At 45.3% G+C, this 16,693-nt stretch overlaps 1 protein-coding gene across 1 annotated transcript; it reads right to left on the reverse strand.

The window, feature by feature from the left end:
* Positions 1-3,923: 3,923 nt before the first annotated feature.
* Morn4 (MORN repeat containing 4) lies at positions 3,924-14,228 on the reverse strand. Its single transcript, NM_001024975.1, has 5 exons — positions 14,092-14,228; positions 6,734-6,828; positions 6,010-6,124; positions 5,330-5,439; positions 3,924-5,165 (listed from the first exon to the last, which is right to left on the reverse strand). The coding sequence occupies exons 2-5, from the start codon at positions 6,798-6,800 to the stop codon at positions 5,017-5,019; spliced, it is 441 nt and encodes a 146-aa protein (NP_001020146.1). The 5' UTR covers positions 6,801-6,828; positions 14,092-14,228; the 3' UTR covers positions 3,924-5,016.
* Positions 14,229-16,693: the final 2,465 nt, after the last annotated feature.

The following is a 16,693-nucleotide window of genomic DNA, read 5'->3' on the forward strand; positions in this document are numbered from 1 at the left end:
GGTCCTGAGTTCAATTCCCAGCAACCACATGGTGGCTCACAACCATCTATAATGGATCTGATGCCTTCTTCTAGTGTGTCTGAAGACAGCTATAGTGTACTCATATAAATAAAAATTAATAAAAAAAATTTTAAAAATAAAACAAAACAGAACCAAAAAAAAAACTCAGCTGGGCAAACTCCAAACTCTGCTTCTCTCTGATACCAAAGTGCTCTTCGGATCTCCAACTCCTTTCAGCTTTGTGGAGTGCAGCACACTTCTTTCTCTCGGCTGGTTCCACACCCTGTTCATAGGTTTCCTCAGCCGGTATCCCATGGTATCCCATGGCTCTGGCATCTCCAACATCGCATCGTTTCCAGAATTCGATTTCGCAGCTTCATGCAATGTCCTCTCTGGGCCCCCACGCAGGGATGTCCTTGATGCACGTCTGGCCTCAGAAGCTTTCCTTAGTCATGGAGGGAGAGTCCATAACCTTTTTCTTGTATCCTTAACTCTAAAGTCAGAACCGTGTGGCTAAAGCTGCCAAGTTCTGCTGCTTGGTGGGGCTGGAACTTCCCCCCTCGTTCAAATACATTTCCATCAGCTTTCTGGTTTTGATGGTTTCCCTCACTGCTTCTCCTTAAAACTGTTTCACAAGTTGGAAGCTTAGCTGGGTGGGGTCTTGCCCTGAGGTCACTGCTCCCTTTATTCCATTTAACATCAGAGTTTTCGTTAAACTTTTTTTAAAATATCCTTGAGCACTGGATTTAACTCCATTATACTGGAGCTCTTTTTCTCCTCAAATTTTAATATTTTGTTTACATTTTACATTTTCCCTTGCCCCACTTAACCTTTTCCTTATAGATCTGCCTAAGGCCGAACACTAATAACCATGTGACAAAGTCAAAACTAGGTGGTCTTGACATCTCTGCCAATTGTATTAATCCAAAACTTTTCAATTTAGACTCTAGATTTTTAGGACGAGGCAAAAAGCAGCCACATTTTGACAGAATGATGACAAGAACAGTTATCTCTAGGCCACGTAATACTGCTCTGTTCCTCGGAAACCTCTTGATTGTGGCCATAATGGCATACATTGCGCTCAGCACCTCTCTTCCGTGCTCTTACTAGGATGGCCCATTGAACCGCACTGAAAGTGTTCAGATGCTTTCCTCGTCCTAAGTCCCAAAGTCCACACTCTGTAAACACGAAGCACAGTCAGGCCTGTTACAGCAATGCCCCGTTCCCCGATACGTCTGTCTGTCTTAGAGTTCTGTTGCTGTGAACAGCTCTTGTAAGGGAAACTCCGCAGCTTTCCTTAGTCACAGAGGGGAGTCCACACCCGTTTCCTGTATCCTTGACTCTGAAGTCAGAACCTTGTGGCCACGGCAACTCGTAAGGGAAAGCATTGAGATGGAGTGTACAGTTTGGGAGGGTGAGTCCACTGTCATCACAGTGGGAAGCATGGCGGCACACAGGCAGGCATGGTGCTAGAGGAGCTGAGAGCTCCCGATCTGAAGGAAGCAGGACGAGAAAGCCATTCGCTCTGGCTTGGGCTTTTGAAAACCTCAAAGCCCACTTCCAGTGACATACTTCCTCCAGTAAGGCCACACGTCTAACCCTTTCAAACAGTACTACCCCGTAAGCCCTCAAATCTGAGCCTATGGGGGCCATTCTTATCCACCCCCCCACACACACACACACACAAGGCTCCTTTTCCAACTGTGGCTTCTCGCCTCCGCACCCTGCACAGAATCCCTGGAGACCCCCTACCAGGAAGGAACAATCTCTTGTCTCTACTGTAGGTACTTTATTCTGTACTAAGATGAGTAAACCAGGGACCCTAATAAAGGGTAAGGGGTGCAGCTGAAAACCAAGGAAACTGACTTCTTCACTTCTAACTTGAAGCTAGAAATCTTAATTGTGCACAATGTGGCCAGATAGCCAGGGATGGCCTCATCGGAATGTGTCCCTTTTTTTTTTTTTGAAAGGCATCCAAGCTGCACTCTGGCCACGATGTCCTTTCCTAACTCACATCCTAGTCTTGTCTCTAACTTTGATCCCCACTGTTGGGTGACTGGGACGGTCCAAGCACCTTGTCACCTTTATAAATAATGACACCTGGTGGATAGACACCTGATGTACAGTCTAGAAGACAAGCCCAGGTATGGATCTTGAAGACTGGGACGGAGAGAGGATCACCCTCTTCTCTGAAGGCACTTGTCTATTATCAAAACCGATTACGTTGTTACTATAATAAAATATAACAAGTGAGACTTGAATGCCTGCCTGTAGTAGTAGACTTCCTGGCCAGATACCAAGGATCTTCCTAAGGCTGTGCGACCTTCATGGTCAGTCTTTTCTCACCACTGAGAGAAGCCTTAGTAATTTTAAGGGAAGGCCAGCTATTAGAGGGTTAGTCTAGGAAAACTTGATTTTTTAAAATGTGTATAGACATACGCAATTATTCATGCAGACAATGTGAGGACTAGTGACTGATGTTGGTGGTCTCCATCACTCACCACTTTATTTTTTTAGGGCAGGGTCTGTCATTACATCTGGAGTTTGTCATTTTGGTCATACTGGCTGGCAGTAAACATCTGAGATCTGCCTGTTTCTGTTTTCCAGTGTTGGGGTTACAGGCGTACCACTATGCCTGGCTTTTTATGTGGGTCCTGGGGACTCAAACCCAGGTCCTCATGTTTGTGTAGCAAACACTTTGGTTACTAAGTAAGCCATTTCCCCAACTCCCCATGGGCTTTGAATGACAGAGTAAGAGACAAAAGAGCTCAGCTGAGATATTTAGAAACACTTGACACGTCGATCAAAAAGAGAACCTTCTCCAAAATGCTCAGCTCATTTTGGTGGTGATGTAGGACCAGCAGCAGAGAAGCCAAGACAAAAAGTTTAAATTACTCATTAAATAGAGAACAGGGCCCTGTTTGGGGCAGAGGCGAGAAAAGACTATTAATCACCAGAAGTAGGTGTCTAATGGCATCAAAGCCTGGGGCATGGCTCTTGTGTTTCTTTCATGGTCACCTTCCAGACCAGTGGGGCTTTAGAATAGGAGGTTTAGGGCTGATGGGAAAATCTAGGGCCAGGAGAGGCAGCCCACAAAGCTGGCTAAGAGCTCAGCCTTCGGGCTTCAACAGCCCTGGCTTTAAGTTCTGGGACCCCTGGCGTTTATGAGGTCTTAGAGTAGTCCTCTAATTTCCCCGGGTCTCGGCTAGAATAAACCTTTCTCCCAGAGCTGTAGGGAAGACTGATGTAAGAACTGTAAGTAAATGAGCTGGGATGGTGGGGATGTTCTGCTGCTGGGTGTGGGAAAAGGGAAACATGGGCAGGAGATGACTTGTTTGAGGTCACAGTAAGTCTGGCAGTGACTGGTACCAGGGCTTGTATACATTGATGCTCAGGGTGAAAAGAATCCAGTGGAAGGGAGCTATAGTCAGAACATGTCGGACAGGAACCCCATCCACCCTGCCATTTCTAGCCTGGACAAACTGAGCCTGCTGGTTTTAAAGATCTCATGCCTTCTACTTCCCAGCAGATGTGTATGTAGTTATAGGTAAACGTTCTGTGTCTCCCAGGAGACATCCATTTTGGTGCCTGGGACCCACTACTTAGGCTAGGCCAAGCCGGCTACACAATCAGCCCCACAGATTCTTTGTCTTTGAGTCCCAGGCCTGGGAGTCTAAGCGTGCACAGCCACATCCAGTTATTTACATGAGTGCAGAGAATTGAACTCGGGTCCTCACACTTACAGAGTAAGCATTCCACCGGCTGGCTTCTCTCTGCAGCTCCCCACAGGGGCTCTGAGAAACAGATGGCATCATGTCGCGAAGTGTTCAGTGTTAGCTCCAAGCACCTCTCTGTTTAGTTTCCACAAATATCAAACGGTCGATATTCATGAGGCCTGAAGTCCAGAAAATCCATAACACTAATTCTAGGCAGTTCTGTGATTGGTTTATTCCTATAAACACTTGTTTCTACAGTACGGATCAGATGATAAATAGAGGCACACAGCTATAATCTCCACCACAGTCTGCTGCTGAGAGAGATTTGAGGATGGGGCCTGGGGCTAGGGCTCAGGCTGGGCTAGGACCTAGGCTAACTGGAGACCCTGTCATGATGATTTTGGCAGGAAGATCTGTCCCAGGCCTGAGAGCCAAGACTCTTGCTTCTAGAGTCATGAGTCAAATGGAGCTCACACTAGGATGGATCCAAATCTTTGAACACGCAAGGGACAATGAGTGTGATCATGGTACACTGGGAAGGAATGCTCTCTCAGTGCGATTCCAGATCATTTCACAGATGCCCGGATAGGGTTGCCCTCTGCCCCGGAGTGAGTAACAAATGTGGGCCATACGTTTCCTTCACACTAGTTTCTTACATGGCTTTCTATAAAGGGATCCTGTCTGACATCTAAGGGAGGAGAGAGGCACAGAGGGGGATTGGGCTGTCTGCTGTAACTCAGGTAAGGAGGAGTCAGGTAAAGCCGAGGGAGAAGAAAACCACACTCTTACACTGAGGAGGGATAAGAAGACACAGAGACCAGCCCAGAGCCAGGCCTCCAAATGCAGTGAATGAGTGGGTAACACCCAGAAGAGCTCTGGCCTGGGCTTCACAGAGCTGCTGTGATTTATGTCACTCCTGTCTTTCTCTGACTTCTTCAATGGCAGCACACAGGACTGGGATTATCTGGGTGGAAAGAAGAGGCTCCCTGTGGCTTGACAGCAGATGGAGAGAAGGCCACAGCACTGGGAAACCCAAGGTCCTGGGAATGACATGGCAGAGGGGCAGGCCCTGTGCTTGAGCGCATCAGGGCCAGGGAGGACATAACCGCCGTAGGGTCCTGGGGCCAAAACCCTCCACTCTTGCCTGCCACTGAACTCCTGCCTGGCAGGGGACAGAGCACCTCTCAGGCTGTGACATCAGGGTCATTCTCATCTCACTTCCGGTTCATTTGTTCACCTCGCACGCACACAAGGGACACCACTGCTTTACAGATACTTTCCGACTGCACCCAGAGCTCCGTCAGGCAGTGAGGTTCCTGGCTGACTTGGAGGCGCTCTGAGCCCGCTGAACCACGGCGGAGCACTTCTCACGGCGCAGAAGTTTGTTGTTCTCAAACAGGCCTTCATTGCGGGGTAGTCCATGAGAACCGTCTGGGAAAGTCAGCAAGCCTGTGAGGAGGACAGAGGGGAGGACGGGTCAGCCTGACACGCAGAGACTGGAGAGGAGGAGAGAGTTTCAGGCATGGGCACTGCAGATTGCTGGAGAGAGCCACCGGAGAGTTAAGACACAGGAGCATTCCACCTATGTTCCATTCTGCTGAGCCGAAACTTACCAAAGCCATCCACTCTCCCATTTTTAAATTCCCCCTCAAAGGTCATGTTGTCATATCGAATGAAGACTCCGACACCATTGAACTTGCCCTGGGAAAACTCCCCCTCATACCTGCAGAGAGACCAAGAGGTTAGTTAGCCTTCAGTGGGTACGTTGGCTGTGTGGGGTAACTGAGGCGAGCAGTCGTCCGTGTGTCTGTCAGTCAAGGTGAGCTCTGTGGTGGAGCTCATCTCATAACTCTACCAGTGCCACCTAGACCAGCATGACCTGAAATTCAGGATACTCTCTACTCTGCCTCTCCAGTGCTAGGACTACAAACATTCACCACAGTGCCTGGCTCTGACATTTATTTTAAAATAACAAAGGCAGGCAAGATGGCTTAGTAGACAAAAGAAACCTGTCCCCACACTTGATGACTGAGTTAAATCCTGGGGACCCTCATGGCGGAAGGGGAGAACTCACTCCTCACAAGCACTGTGGCACATCCTTCACAAATAAAGAACACAGAGAAATAAATAAAGCTTAGTTTCAAAAGAAAAGGAATCAAGAAAAGAACTGCTCATCCCTTTTCTGTTTCCTTTAGTGCCTGGGCAAGCTCAGGGTTGGACAGACAACCACCAGGGCTCATACTTGTATCAGAGTCTTGCTAGTTCAACGACGGAGGAGTGACTTAATACTTACCTTGACCCATCTGAGAAGGTCAGTACCCCAAAGCCATTAAAAAGCCCATTCTCAAAGTGACCCAGGTAGGTGCCACCATCAGCAAACATCAGTTGACCAAAACCATGTCTCCGGCCTGAGCAAAGAGAAGGACAGGCACCAGGTTGGAATGGGGGAGCTTCCGGGTCCTGTTCTCACTGGCTTAGCAGCCCACACTTTCCCACAGCCTTACCCACGAAAAGCTGCCCTTCGCCCCTCTTTAGTGTGGAAAGGCCTTCGTCCTTGGGTCAGTTTCGTGGCTTGCTGGGACTGAACACTGAGAGACCTTAAGGTGGCCAGCTTTTCTTTCCAAACTGAGCCATTAAAGTGCTTGTGCTGCCGTTTCAGCAAAGTCACGGCTCCAAAGCGTTTTGTTCTTCCTAAGAATTTAGGATCACTTCCGCTGTCAAAAGCTGTCACAGGAGTCAGGGAAGGAGTGTCACTTGTTTTTGAGGGTTTTCACTAATTCTCGAATCCTGAACTCTCTAAACTGCACCCAAAAGAATTTAATTGGCTCTTCTGGGCACCTCATATTTAAGACAACAGACTGTGTCCAAGCACTATACATGAAGGAGTGGGAAGACTGGATTCATTTCTAGTTCCTTCATTGAGCCCTGACATAAAGGAAAGGTTCTACGTGGAGCTGAGTCCCGCAGTGGGGACTGAATGGCGCCCTGGAGTTGGCTGCCCCAGGGCAGCTTCTCACCCTCTTTCCACTCGCCGCGGTATTCCTCTCCACTGGAGTAGGTGAAGGAGCCTTTCGTCAGGGTCATGGCGGCAGCTTATAGAAGAGGATGCCAACTATGATAAACAGAGAAAGCAGAGTCATGGGATGGCGAGAGGACTAGAGGCTGAGCTCCGGCAAGTGCACATTTACCTCAAGTACAATCCTACCTCAGGTCACTTAAAATGTCCTCCTCGCCCCCCACCTCCACCTCGGCTAAAGCGCCCTCACCCCTTCCGTTTTCAGCCAGTTCCTGTTTCCTGTGATGGAAATGGAAGCTAAATCTACAGATATTTACTTGACACGTGCTGTGTTCTGTGGATGCATAAACAGAGTCCCCTCAGGGAAGTTATAATAAGGTCGGTAGGCTCAGCAGGTGAAACACCAGGCTATACCAGGGACAAGGTAATTCTGTGTCAAGTACAGGGGTGAGCAGCCCTCAGCACAACTGTGGTGCACATCTGTAATCTCAGCAGACGCTGCGGACCATGCATTCAACGTCATCCTCAGCTATGCGGACCTGCCTCCACATAAATCAATGGGGGAAAGGATTAAATGCAAAAGCAAGCAGCAAAGACAGTAAGAGAGCAACGGAAACACAAGTTATCTGGTCCGCTTAGATAAGACGGCTTATTTAGGGTGATAGAGACTATACACAGAGATCTTGAGCTGTTAAAGAACCACACAGATGTAATGCAAACTCCTTTGTGTTACAGAGGAAGAAACACAAGCTCAGAGTGGTTAAGAAGTTTTTTGGTGGTGCTGACAAGATGGCTCAGTGGTTAAGCGCACGTGTTGCTCTTGCAGAAGATCCAGGTTTCATTCCCAACCTCACATCATGTCTCACAACCATCTAATCTCCAGTTCCAGGGGATCCAAAAACCTCCTTCTGACTTCCACAGGTACCAAGTAAGCACACAGTCCACACATAGACCCACAGGCAAATCGTCACAGACATAAAGTTAAAAAAAACAAAGCCAAACCCTAAACATTACTCATAACAAAGGTTTTGTTGGTGCCTAAGCAAGGGATGAGCACACAACCCTCCCTGACTATGCTGGCCCTCCTTCCTTCAGGCTGAGCCTTGGCTTAGGTCAGACTCATTCACGGTGCTCTCTGAAAATTGGACAGCTAAGCTAGGGAAAGAGTCTGTGGTGTCTGGGGGTGGGGGTGGGGCATGTGAACAAGGATTGGAATAGGAGGAAAGCAGTGATTAAGAAAAATGACAGGAGGGGTTGGGGCAGCCGAGTCCCTTCAGAGACGCTGGTGAGGAAGAGATATCCTCCTACCAAAAGACAGAGTTGCCTTGGTCTGGGTTGGTTGTGTGCATTACTTAGTTAATGGAGTGTTACCAAAGGTGATGATACAGATATTTAAATGCAGGAGTCTAGACTAATATTCTAGATGAGGAGCGATCATATGGAGTAATTGTCCCAGCTGATCACAGACACCTGAACTCAGCAAGACATAGAAGGTGCTGGCTCTGAGCCGGGGGCCTACACTAATGACTCACTGTTTCATCGGGCAAAGAAATAATAGTTGTTTCAGGACACTACGTCTTAGAGGTGTCATCACCATCTCAATAGCACTGCGGACTACTGGGTGGTAAAAAAACTGTGTGTTCAAGGATATCCCATAAGAAGGGATATGGAGGGGCTGGGGATTTAGCTCAGTGGTAGAGCGCTTACCTAGGAAGCGCAAGGCCCTGGGTTCGGTCCCCAGCTCCAAAAAAAAAAAAAAAAAAAAAAAGAAGGGATATGGACGTTTAAGTCACCATAAAGTATAAACAGAATCAATAAACAACAGAAGTATTTTTCCATTTTCTAGATCTTTTTATTCACCCCTTTGTCTTTTCTATAGTTAAGTATTACAATGTTTTCTCAAATGATAAAATGCAGATTCGTAGGCTTGACCTCAAACCTGTCCAATTCTGTGTAAGCTTTGGGAACCTATAGTTTGAACAAGCACATCTTTAGATTCCCATCGGAAAGCCTGCGGACTATGACTGAACCAGAGGGAGACACAAAGTTACAACTAAAGATGCCATGGTGAATAGTTAACTGAAAGTCTCCCTCGCAGGCACCTGCCTGATGCTAACAGGACAAGTGCAGCTTTCCTTGAGAGTATAAGGACTGTACTGTCTGGTGCACCAAACTAGAGAGGATCTTTAAATACTTGTGGGCCTGGTGCCAGTCAACAGCTTCCTTTCCTTCAAGCCACACAGAAACTGAAACTCTTATCATCAGCCCAGATCAGAGCAGGCTTGGGCTGAGGTCAGTGAGACTTCACAGCAAATACAACATTAATGAGAGGAAGATAAGTTTTCCGTAAGAATTTCGAGAGAAAACTCTTCACAGTGGAGTTAAGGTGTTCTGCTAGCTACAGGCCATCTTTAGCTTTTCAAAGTCAAATGATGATATAAATTGCAAACACGCTGGCCATGGCGTTACACATCTTTCATCCCAGCACTCTGGAGATGCAGGCCGGCAGATGCCTTTCAGTTCCAGGTCAGTCAGGGTTACATATGAGGTCTTATCTCAAGCAACAAAATAAAACATTCCAAATTGCTCCATAACTCTTCAAAGTATGCCCACCTGAATCTGAAGAGCTGTGTGTATGTATATGAGTGTGTGTATGCAGGAGTGTAATATGAACACATATGTGTAGGCTATGTGTGTATGCGTATCAATGTGTATGTATATGAGTGTAATATAAATGCATGTGTATGATTGTGCATGTATGCATATCAGTGTGTGTGTATGCATATCAGAGTATGTATGCATGTTAATGTGTGAGTATGAGTGTGTGTATGCATACCAGTATGTGTATGCATGAGTATAATATGAATGCATATGGGTATAACTGTGTATATGCATATCAGTGTGTGTATAGGTGAGCTTATGTATGTATATGAATGTGTGTATGTACATGAGTGTGTATGCATATAAGTGTATATGAGTGTGTATATATGAGTGTGTGTGTATATATGAGAGTGTATATGTATGTGTATAAATGAGTGTATAAAAATGAGTATGCTTATATGTGTATGTTTATATATGAATGTGTGTATGTTTGTGTATATGAGCATGTGTGTATATATGATTGTGTATATGTCTGAGTGTGTATGTCTGTGAGTGTGTATGCATTAGTATGTGTGTATGTAATGAGTATGCGTGTGTGTGTGTGTGTGTGTGTGTGTATGTGTGTGTATTAGCATGTATGTAGGTATATTTGACGTTCCGAGACAGGTTCTCTCTATGAAGTCTTGGCTAGCCTTGAGCTTGCTGTGTAGACCAGGCTGCCCTTGCATTCACAAAGCCTCTGCTTCCTGAGTACTGGGCTTATGGCAAGCCCTGCCCTTCTTGGCTGAAGAACTGTTTATCTTTGACTACATTTAATAACTGTACTGTCATGAAGAAGTCAGTCAGGAGACTTAGAAGACAGTACAATAAGGGAACTTTCTTTAAATGTTTGCCAGGGGTTAACCAATTTCTCTTTCCTCAAATGTTGGTGGGTCACTGCAGTGACTGAGAGGTGGGCACGCAGGGCTTCTGGGGACAATGCTTTTATATCTGTTTACTCTTCACGGAAGCTACAGGGAACCTCCAGAATTGGATCTCACATGGTGGACAGGGACCAGGGAGAAAACAAGGAAGTATTTGAGGATTCTCTATGGACAAAGTACTAGCTATGCTCCTAAGTGTAAAGCTGTCTTTTGGTTGATATTGTTATGCTGTCAGTTCTTGGGCTAATATCTTAAATATTTTAAGGAAGGTGATAAAATTAGAAATTTTATTTAAATTTTTAAAAAGGATTTATCTGTCTATCTGTTTGTCTGTCTATCTATTTAATATATCAGTGCTTTACCTGCAGTCCAGAAGAGGATCCCATTACAGATGGTTGTGAGCCACCATGTAGTTGATGGGAATTGAACTCAGGACCTCTAGAAGAGCAGCCAGTGCTCTTAACCGCTGAGCCAACTTTCCAGCCACTGAAACTTCTTTCTTTTTTTTATTGCTTAATGTGCTTAGTCTTATTTCTAAAGATGTTTGCAGTGTCTCCCTAGATTGGATCAGACTTGGACTGCTTCAAATACAGCACCATGGAAGAAATGCTTAATCACCTATGTACACCAAATACAGCATCATGAACGTTCATTCTGCTCGTTACTAGACCCATAGCTTGAGGCCTGAGTCACAGCCTAAGAACACCTGACTGGAGCCGGTGAGATGGTTCAGCAGGCAAAGGAACCTACCCTCAGGATCCCGGGACCCACACGGGGGAGGAGAGAACCAATTCCAGCAAGTTACTCTCTGACTTCCACAAAGCGTACCATAGCATGTGAACATATATAAACATATATATTTACACAGGTAAATAAGTAAATATGGGCCGGAGAGATGGTTCAGCAGTTTAGAGCACTGACTGCTCTTCCAGAGGTCCTGAGTTCAATTCCCAGTAATCACATGGTGGCTCACTACCATCTGTAATGGGATATGATGTGTTCTTCTGGTGTGTCTGAAGGGAGTGACAGTGTACTTAGTGTATTATAAAATAAATAAATAAGTCTTTAAAATATATGGAAATAAAAATGTTATTCTAAGATAAAATATATTATCGGAAGGCTCCCAAGTACTGAGGTAGCCAGTTATAGGACGTACTGTTACTCCAGTTGATATTCCAATTTTGGGGGGCATTGGGGAGAAGGTTTGAGACAGGGTTTCTCCGTGTAGTCTTGGCTGTCCTGGAACTCGCTCTATAGATCAAGCTGGCCTCAAACTCACAGATATCTGCCTGCCTCTGCCTCCCGAGTGCTAGGATCAAAGGCGTGCACTAGCACCGTATGCCACCACCGCCCTGCATCCTCACTTGTCAGTCATCTTAGCTCTGACAGGAGCAGTCGTTAGTGAAGGAGCTGTCAGTCAAATGGTTCCAGTTCCCAGTCAGACACTGACCCACTCACCGGAGAATCTATGGAATAAACAGAAGCCATCTCCATGATGTCAGGTCTAGAGTCCTGACTTAGGATCTGGGAGTATCGTGGGGTGGTTTTAAGCTGCTAAGGGCTGGGTTAATTCATTGTTTAGTGGTAATAAGCAGAGTACCACCTGCCAACCTACCCCGACACCATTCCGTGCTGGTTTTCAAGAGTATATATTACAAATTTCCATTCCTTTTCAATCTAGAAAGATACAGTAAATTCAGCAGTGGTTTCTTAAAACCATGAACAGTTTCAAGACTCAAATCAGAAGTGCTAATTAAAAGGAACATATGTAGAACTCAGGGGTCTCGGGCTATGGCTGAATACATTTGTCTAGGAACTGCAACATGTGTCCAAACAGGTGATACTGTCACATCCTGGGAATTTCACCAGTAACCAAGATTATCCATAGTTACTGAGGCAAATATAGATTAATAAAGTGTATCCAGTACTAATGCAAATGGGAAACCCAATACTTTAATAAGGAACACAGATCGACGTCTATAATACTTGCTTAAATAATCCTGTTGGAGAAAATTGATGCCCTAGGCTTCAGATCTATACCTGGAATCCAGTCACAAACCAACACGATCCACATTCCCACAGAGGCCCTTTCTGTGCTTGTGACAGACAAGCTGCAAATGATCAGATGGAAACGTAACCTAAAATTACCATTTTTTTTTTGTCCCTGTAATCCACTGTTCTGGGACTGTTGGAAAGAGACTATATCTTTTGCTCTCTTACTTTTTTTCTTCAGTGGATGGCTCCAAACAGAACTCGAAGACAGTGATAAGAAATTGTTTTCATTTTTTAGAAGTGCTTTGAGTTTATGTGTCTCTGTGTGAACTTGCATGAATGTTTGTATGCTATGTGTGTACAAGAGCCTGTGGAGGCCTGAGAGGCCTTTAGATTCCCTGGAACTGGAGTTACAGGTGGGTGCTAAGAACTGAATCCTGGCCCTCTGCAGGAGCAGTAAACACTATTGCCATGCCTCCCCCACCTTTTCTCCTTCTCCCTGTCTCTCTCTCTCTCATAAAACCAAGCTAACTAAAGAACATTTATGCATTTGCAGCAACTTTTGTCTAAATCAAGACGTTTTTGTTTGTTATTTGAAGGAGGATTATGTAGTCCTTGGTTGTCCTGGAACTCACTATGTAGACCAGGCTGGCCTTGAACTCAAGAAGATCCACCTGCCTCTGTCTCCTGAGGCTCCACCATGTATGTCCAGCTTAAATTAAGAAGTTTTAAAACAAAATAACAACAATTCTTCCCTCCCCAACCTGAGAATAATCATATCCCAGTTAGAGACCTTTTGTTTGGAAGCAGACACCCTAACTATCCACACCATCTCCGAACTGTTCCCAAAGCCACTTCCTTGGGTAGGCAAGCTAACAAAAAATTCTTTTAGTTACAAAGGAAGCAACCATAAGTTTTTAGAGTCCTAAGAGGGGAAAATGAAAGCTCTGATGAGCAAAGATTAGGAAACTGGAAATACTGTTTAATAAAACGTGTTTTTAAATGAATATGAAATAATTAGGGTTTTAACTTTAAAATTATAATCTCCTTCCTATCTGGAAAGTAAGCATTGGCACTGTTATGATAAGCAGGTTTTATTTTTAGGGAGAATGTGGGATGGTTAGATTGAAGAAGATGAAAAGAGAACACTGGTACCAAGAAGAAGGTTTTTAAAAAGACAATGACACAAGAGTGATAGGCTCGGGGTTGGGGATTTAGCTCAGCGGTAGAGCACTTGCCTAGCGAGCGCAAGGCCCTGGGTTCGGTCCCCAGCTCCGAAAAAAAGAAAAAAAAAAAAAAAAAAAGAGTGATAGGCTCTCCGGAGTAATATTGTCACAACACTATTCTATCTATGCTAAGGGAAGGGACAGTGTCTGGGCCGGGCTCTAATATAGTGAAGTTACTCTGGTTGGGTCCTAAGTAGTTCGTGGATGCTGAATTACAGAAATGACAACCCATTCCCCAAGCCTCAGTAAGTGGGACATCTCCCTACCTGTGGCACAGACGCGCCCTAGATTAAACAAAACCCCAGACTTCGACACGCAACCCAGTCTTCCACTGCATTTTTCATTTCAGCCCGGTTCTGTCCTTTTTTTTGGGGGGGGGGGTGTCGGCTCCCACTCCACAGGCTCTTCAAGCTCCCACAGATCTGGCATTCCCTGCAGACACAGCCCGGCACACCCCTCTTGATAACCAGTGTCCTGTGTTCTCCAGGGCTACGACCTCTGGATCGAAACTCCAAACCCAATTTTGGGATCCCACTGGTAGCCACCTTCTTGTCAGTACAGCCAGGACAGAGGCTCCTTCCCCAGCCCAGTCACCTGCTTGCCGCCTCAGTCCTTACCTGGTGGACCGCACTCCCAAGTCCTCTTCCCACCCGCGCCGCAGGCCAACCTGAGCTCGGCTTCTCGAAGACGACTGTTACGCCCCGACTTGACGCGGGGCTCCAGCAGCTAGGATCTTTGCTGCTCCGGGCTCCCCACTGCCACTTTCCCCTCTGCCCCGCCACCCGCCTCAGCCCCACTGGACGCCGCCATCCCTTACGGCCGCACTGGGCACAATTCCCGCTGTTCATTGGCTGTTACCTAGGCAACCGCGAGCAACGCCACTCCCCATTGGTCCAGCCCTCTTTCGTGCCATCTTTGTGAGGGGCCCAGTGTTTTGGGAGTCTGGGCCAAAGATCTGAAAAAGGGGTGGGGCTGAGCCTGCTGTCCAATCTCATTAACCCCAACCGAAAAGAAGGACTCAGGTTTCACGTCTTCAGACACCTCCAGGCAGAGACTTTAATCCTAGATAAGGTCGAACGTGTGTTCAAAGTGGCTACATTTCAAAAGGTTGTGATTTTTAGATTCATAAACAACTCCACCGCTAAGTATGAAGAGAAAACCTAAACCCAGATTTAGAAGCTCAGCTTTATAATTAATGATGCGCTGCACATTTCCATTCATAGGGACTCTCTGTGTTCCACATCTTTTGTATTTAAAACCTAGTGCCACTATTGGAGCAAATCTTCCCAAATACTGTTCCCGGATGTCCGTGTAGCCATATGTTTGTTTAGTGAAGTGCATGCGGGAGAAGCAAGTTCTTCAGGGCTTGGAAAAGCCCTGGTCGTTGATGCGTCTCTCATGGGACTCATGACACGAGTGAGGCGTTGAAAGACAAAGCAAACTGGTTCAAATTGCTTTTTGGATTAGGATTCCTTCAGCCGCAGGTTAGAAAGTAATAATGATGAAAGTGATAGAGGGCTTTACAGGACTTGTGTGAGAACACAACGCCAAAGGGACGGTAGTTTTGCTTTGTTTTTTAAAGATTTGATTTCTGTGCTCAAATCCTATCTTTTGCTACTTACGAATTGTGTGTGTTTTGAGTAACTTAGTAAGCTCTCTAGCCTGTAAAATGAGATCGGACAATACATTCAATGTGGTACTAATTACTCACTTGGTAATGTAAGCTAAACTGTGGAATTGATTGTAGATTAAAGTGCAGTCACTGAGAAATGGATTGGAAAGAAAGGGATCTTCTTAGAACTCGTGCTAGGAAATAATAAGGAAAAAATGAGATTAAATCACAGATTGTGCGGGACCAAATTATGGGAAGACTTATAAATTAGCACAAGAGTTTGCAAACTGTAGTTTCTTTGATGGCTTGAAACTGTAGTTTCAGCAAGATGGCTTGTTAGGTCAGAGCAAATTACCTTGTCTCGTCGGGACACAGCATCCAACATCATAGGAGTTTTAATGGCAGTTAATGGAGCTAATCCATGTAAGATACTTAAAACAATGCCCAGTGCAGACTTAGCACTGGGTAAGTGCTCTCCCAGCACATGTGTATTAGGACACACGCTTACCTAAGGGGGAAATATAGTTCCAAGGGGTAAACACAGAAATAAAGTTTGAGGGGAAAACTCAGAATCCCAGGGAGAACTCAGAATCTTGGATCTTTCCTTGCCCATATTTTAAAATCCATTAACTAAATGAGACGAATGAAATCACATACCATTTCCATGGTTCTGAGGATCCACAAAGCAGACATCACTACATTAGTTACATAGACATCCCTACATAGCTACTTTACCTGTGACTGAAAGGCCAGTGGAATGCTATAGAGATCTTTAGCCAGGATGGTTTATTTTTTGTTGTGTTGGAGGTGAACACGGGGTCTTCTGTATGGTAAGCAAACATTCTACCACTGAGATAGCCTCTCAGCCCTTTTAGGGTTCACTGGAAAAAAGGAAGTTGAAGGCATTCTCACAATACAGTCAAACAATAGCTCTTTTGATTAAGTACTTCTATTGGGTTGGGACAATAATTTGACTCAAGAAAATAGGTTATTGGGGGCTGCTGAGATGGGTCACCAGGTTGGCCGTTTGTCACTAAGCCTGACAACCTGAGTTTGATCCCTAGAACTCACATAACAGAAAGTGAGAAACGCTTACTGTCCTCTGATCTCCACACATGGACACATATGTGACACATGTGTATATGCATACATTCAAAAATCGAATAAATGTAAAACACTAGGGTGATTATGGGATTGGTCATCTTCTGTGAAAACTCTTTGTTTTACCTGCTGGTGGTTCTGAGAAGAAAAAAGAAGTATATCATTAACAATGATCTCAGCGGTTATGAAGGGAGGGGATGTCTGTGGAGGGCTTTTTGTGTCCTGAGTACAGGTAATGGTGATTACTCACATTTTATAGATGAGGAACTTTAGAAATGTTAGAAAACAATTTCTTAAAGAAATGCTAGACATTTATAGAGCAGAGCTTAACCTCAAGTGTCTCTGATCTTCAAGCCCATGTTTTGATGTATTACATTTTTTTTTCTTTTTTCTTTTTTTCGGAGCTGGGGACTGAACCCAGGGCCTTGCGCTTGCTAGGCAAGCGCTCTACCACTGAGCTAAATCCCCAACCCCGAATTACATTTTTTTGATGTATTACATTTTAC

This window comes from Rattus norvegicus, chromosome 1, assembly GCF_036323735.1.
Source record: "Rattus norvegicus strain BN/NHsdMcwi chromosome 1, GRCr8, whole genome shotgun sequence".
NCBI classification, from domain to species: domain Eukaryota; kingdom Metazoa; phylum Chordata; class Mammalia; order Rodentia; family Muridae; genus Rattus; species Rattus norvegicus.

Coding starts and splice junctions, on each gene's coding strand:
- Morn4 (NM_001024975.1), bottom strand. CDS start 6,800: ATGACCCTGACGAAAGGCTCCTTCACCTACTCCAGTGGAGAGGAATAC. Junction 5,440..6,009: donor ACCTTCTCAGATGGGTCAAG/GTAAGTATTAAG, acceptor GTCTCTCTGCAG/GTATGAGGGGGAGTTTTCCC. Junction 5,166..5,329: donor TGGGAGAGTGGATGGCTTTG/GTAAGTTTCGGC, acceptor TCCTCCTCACAG/GCTTGCTGACTTTCCCAGAC.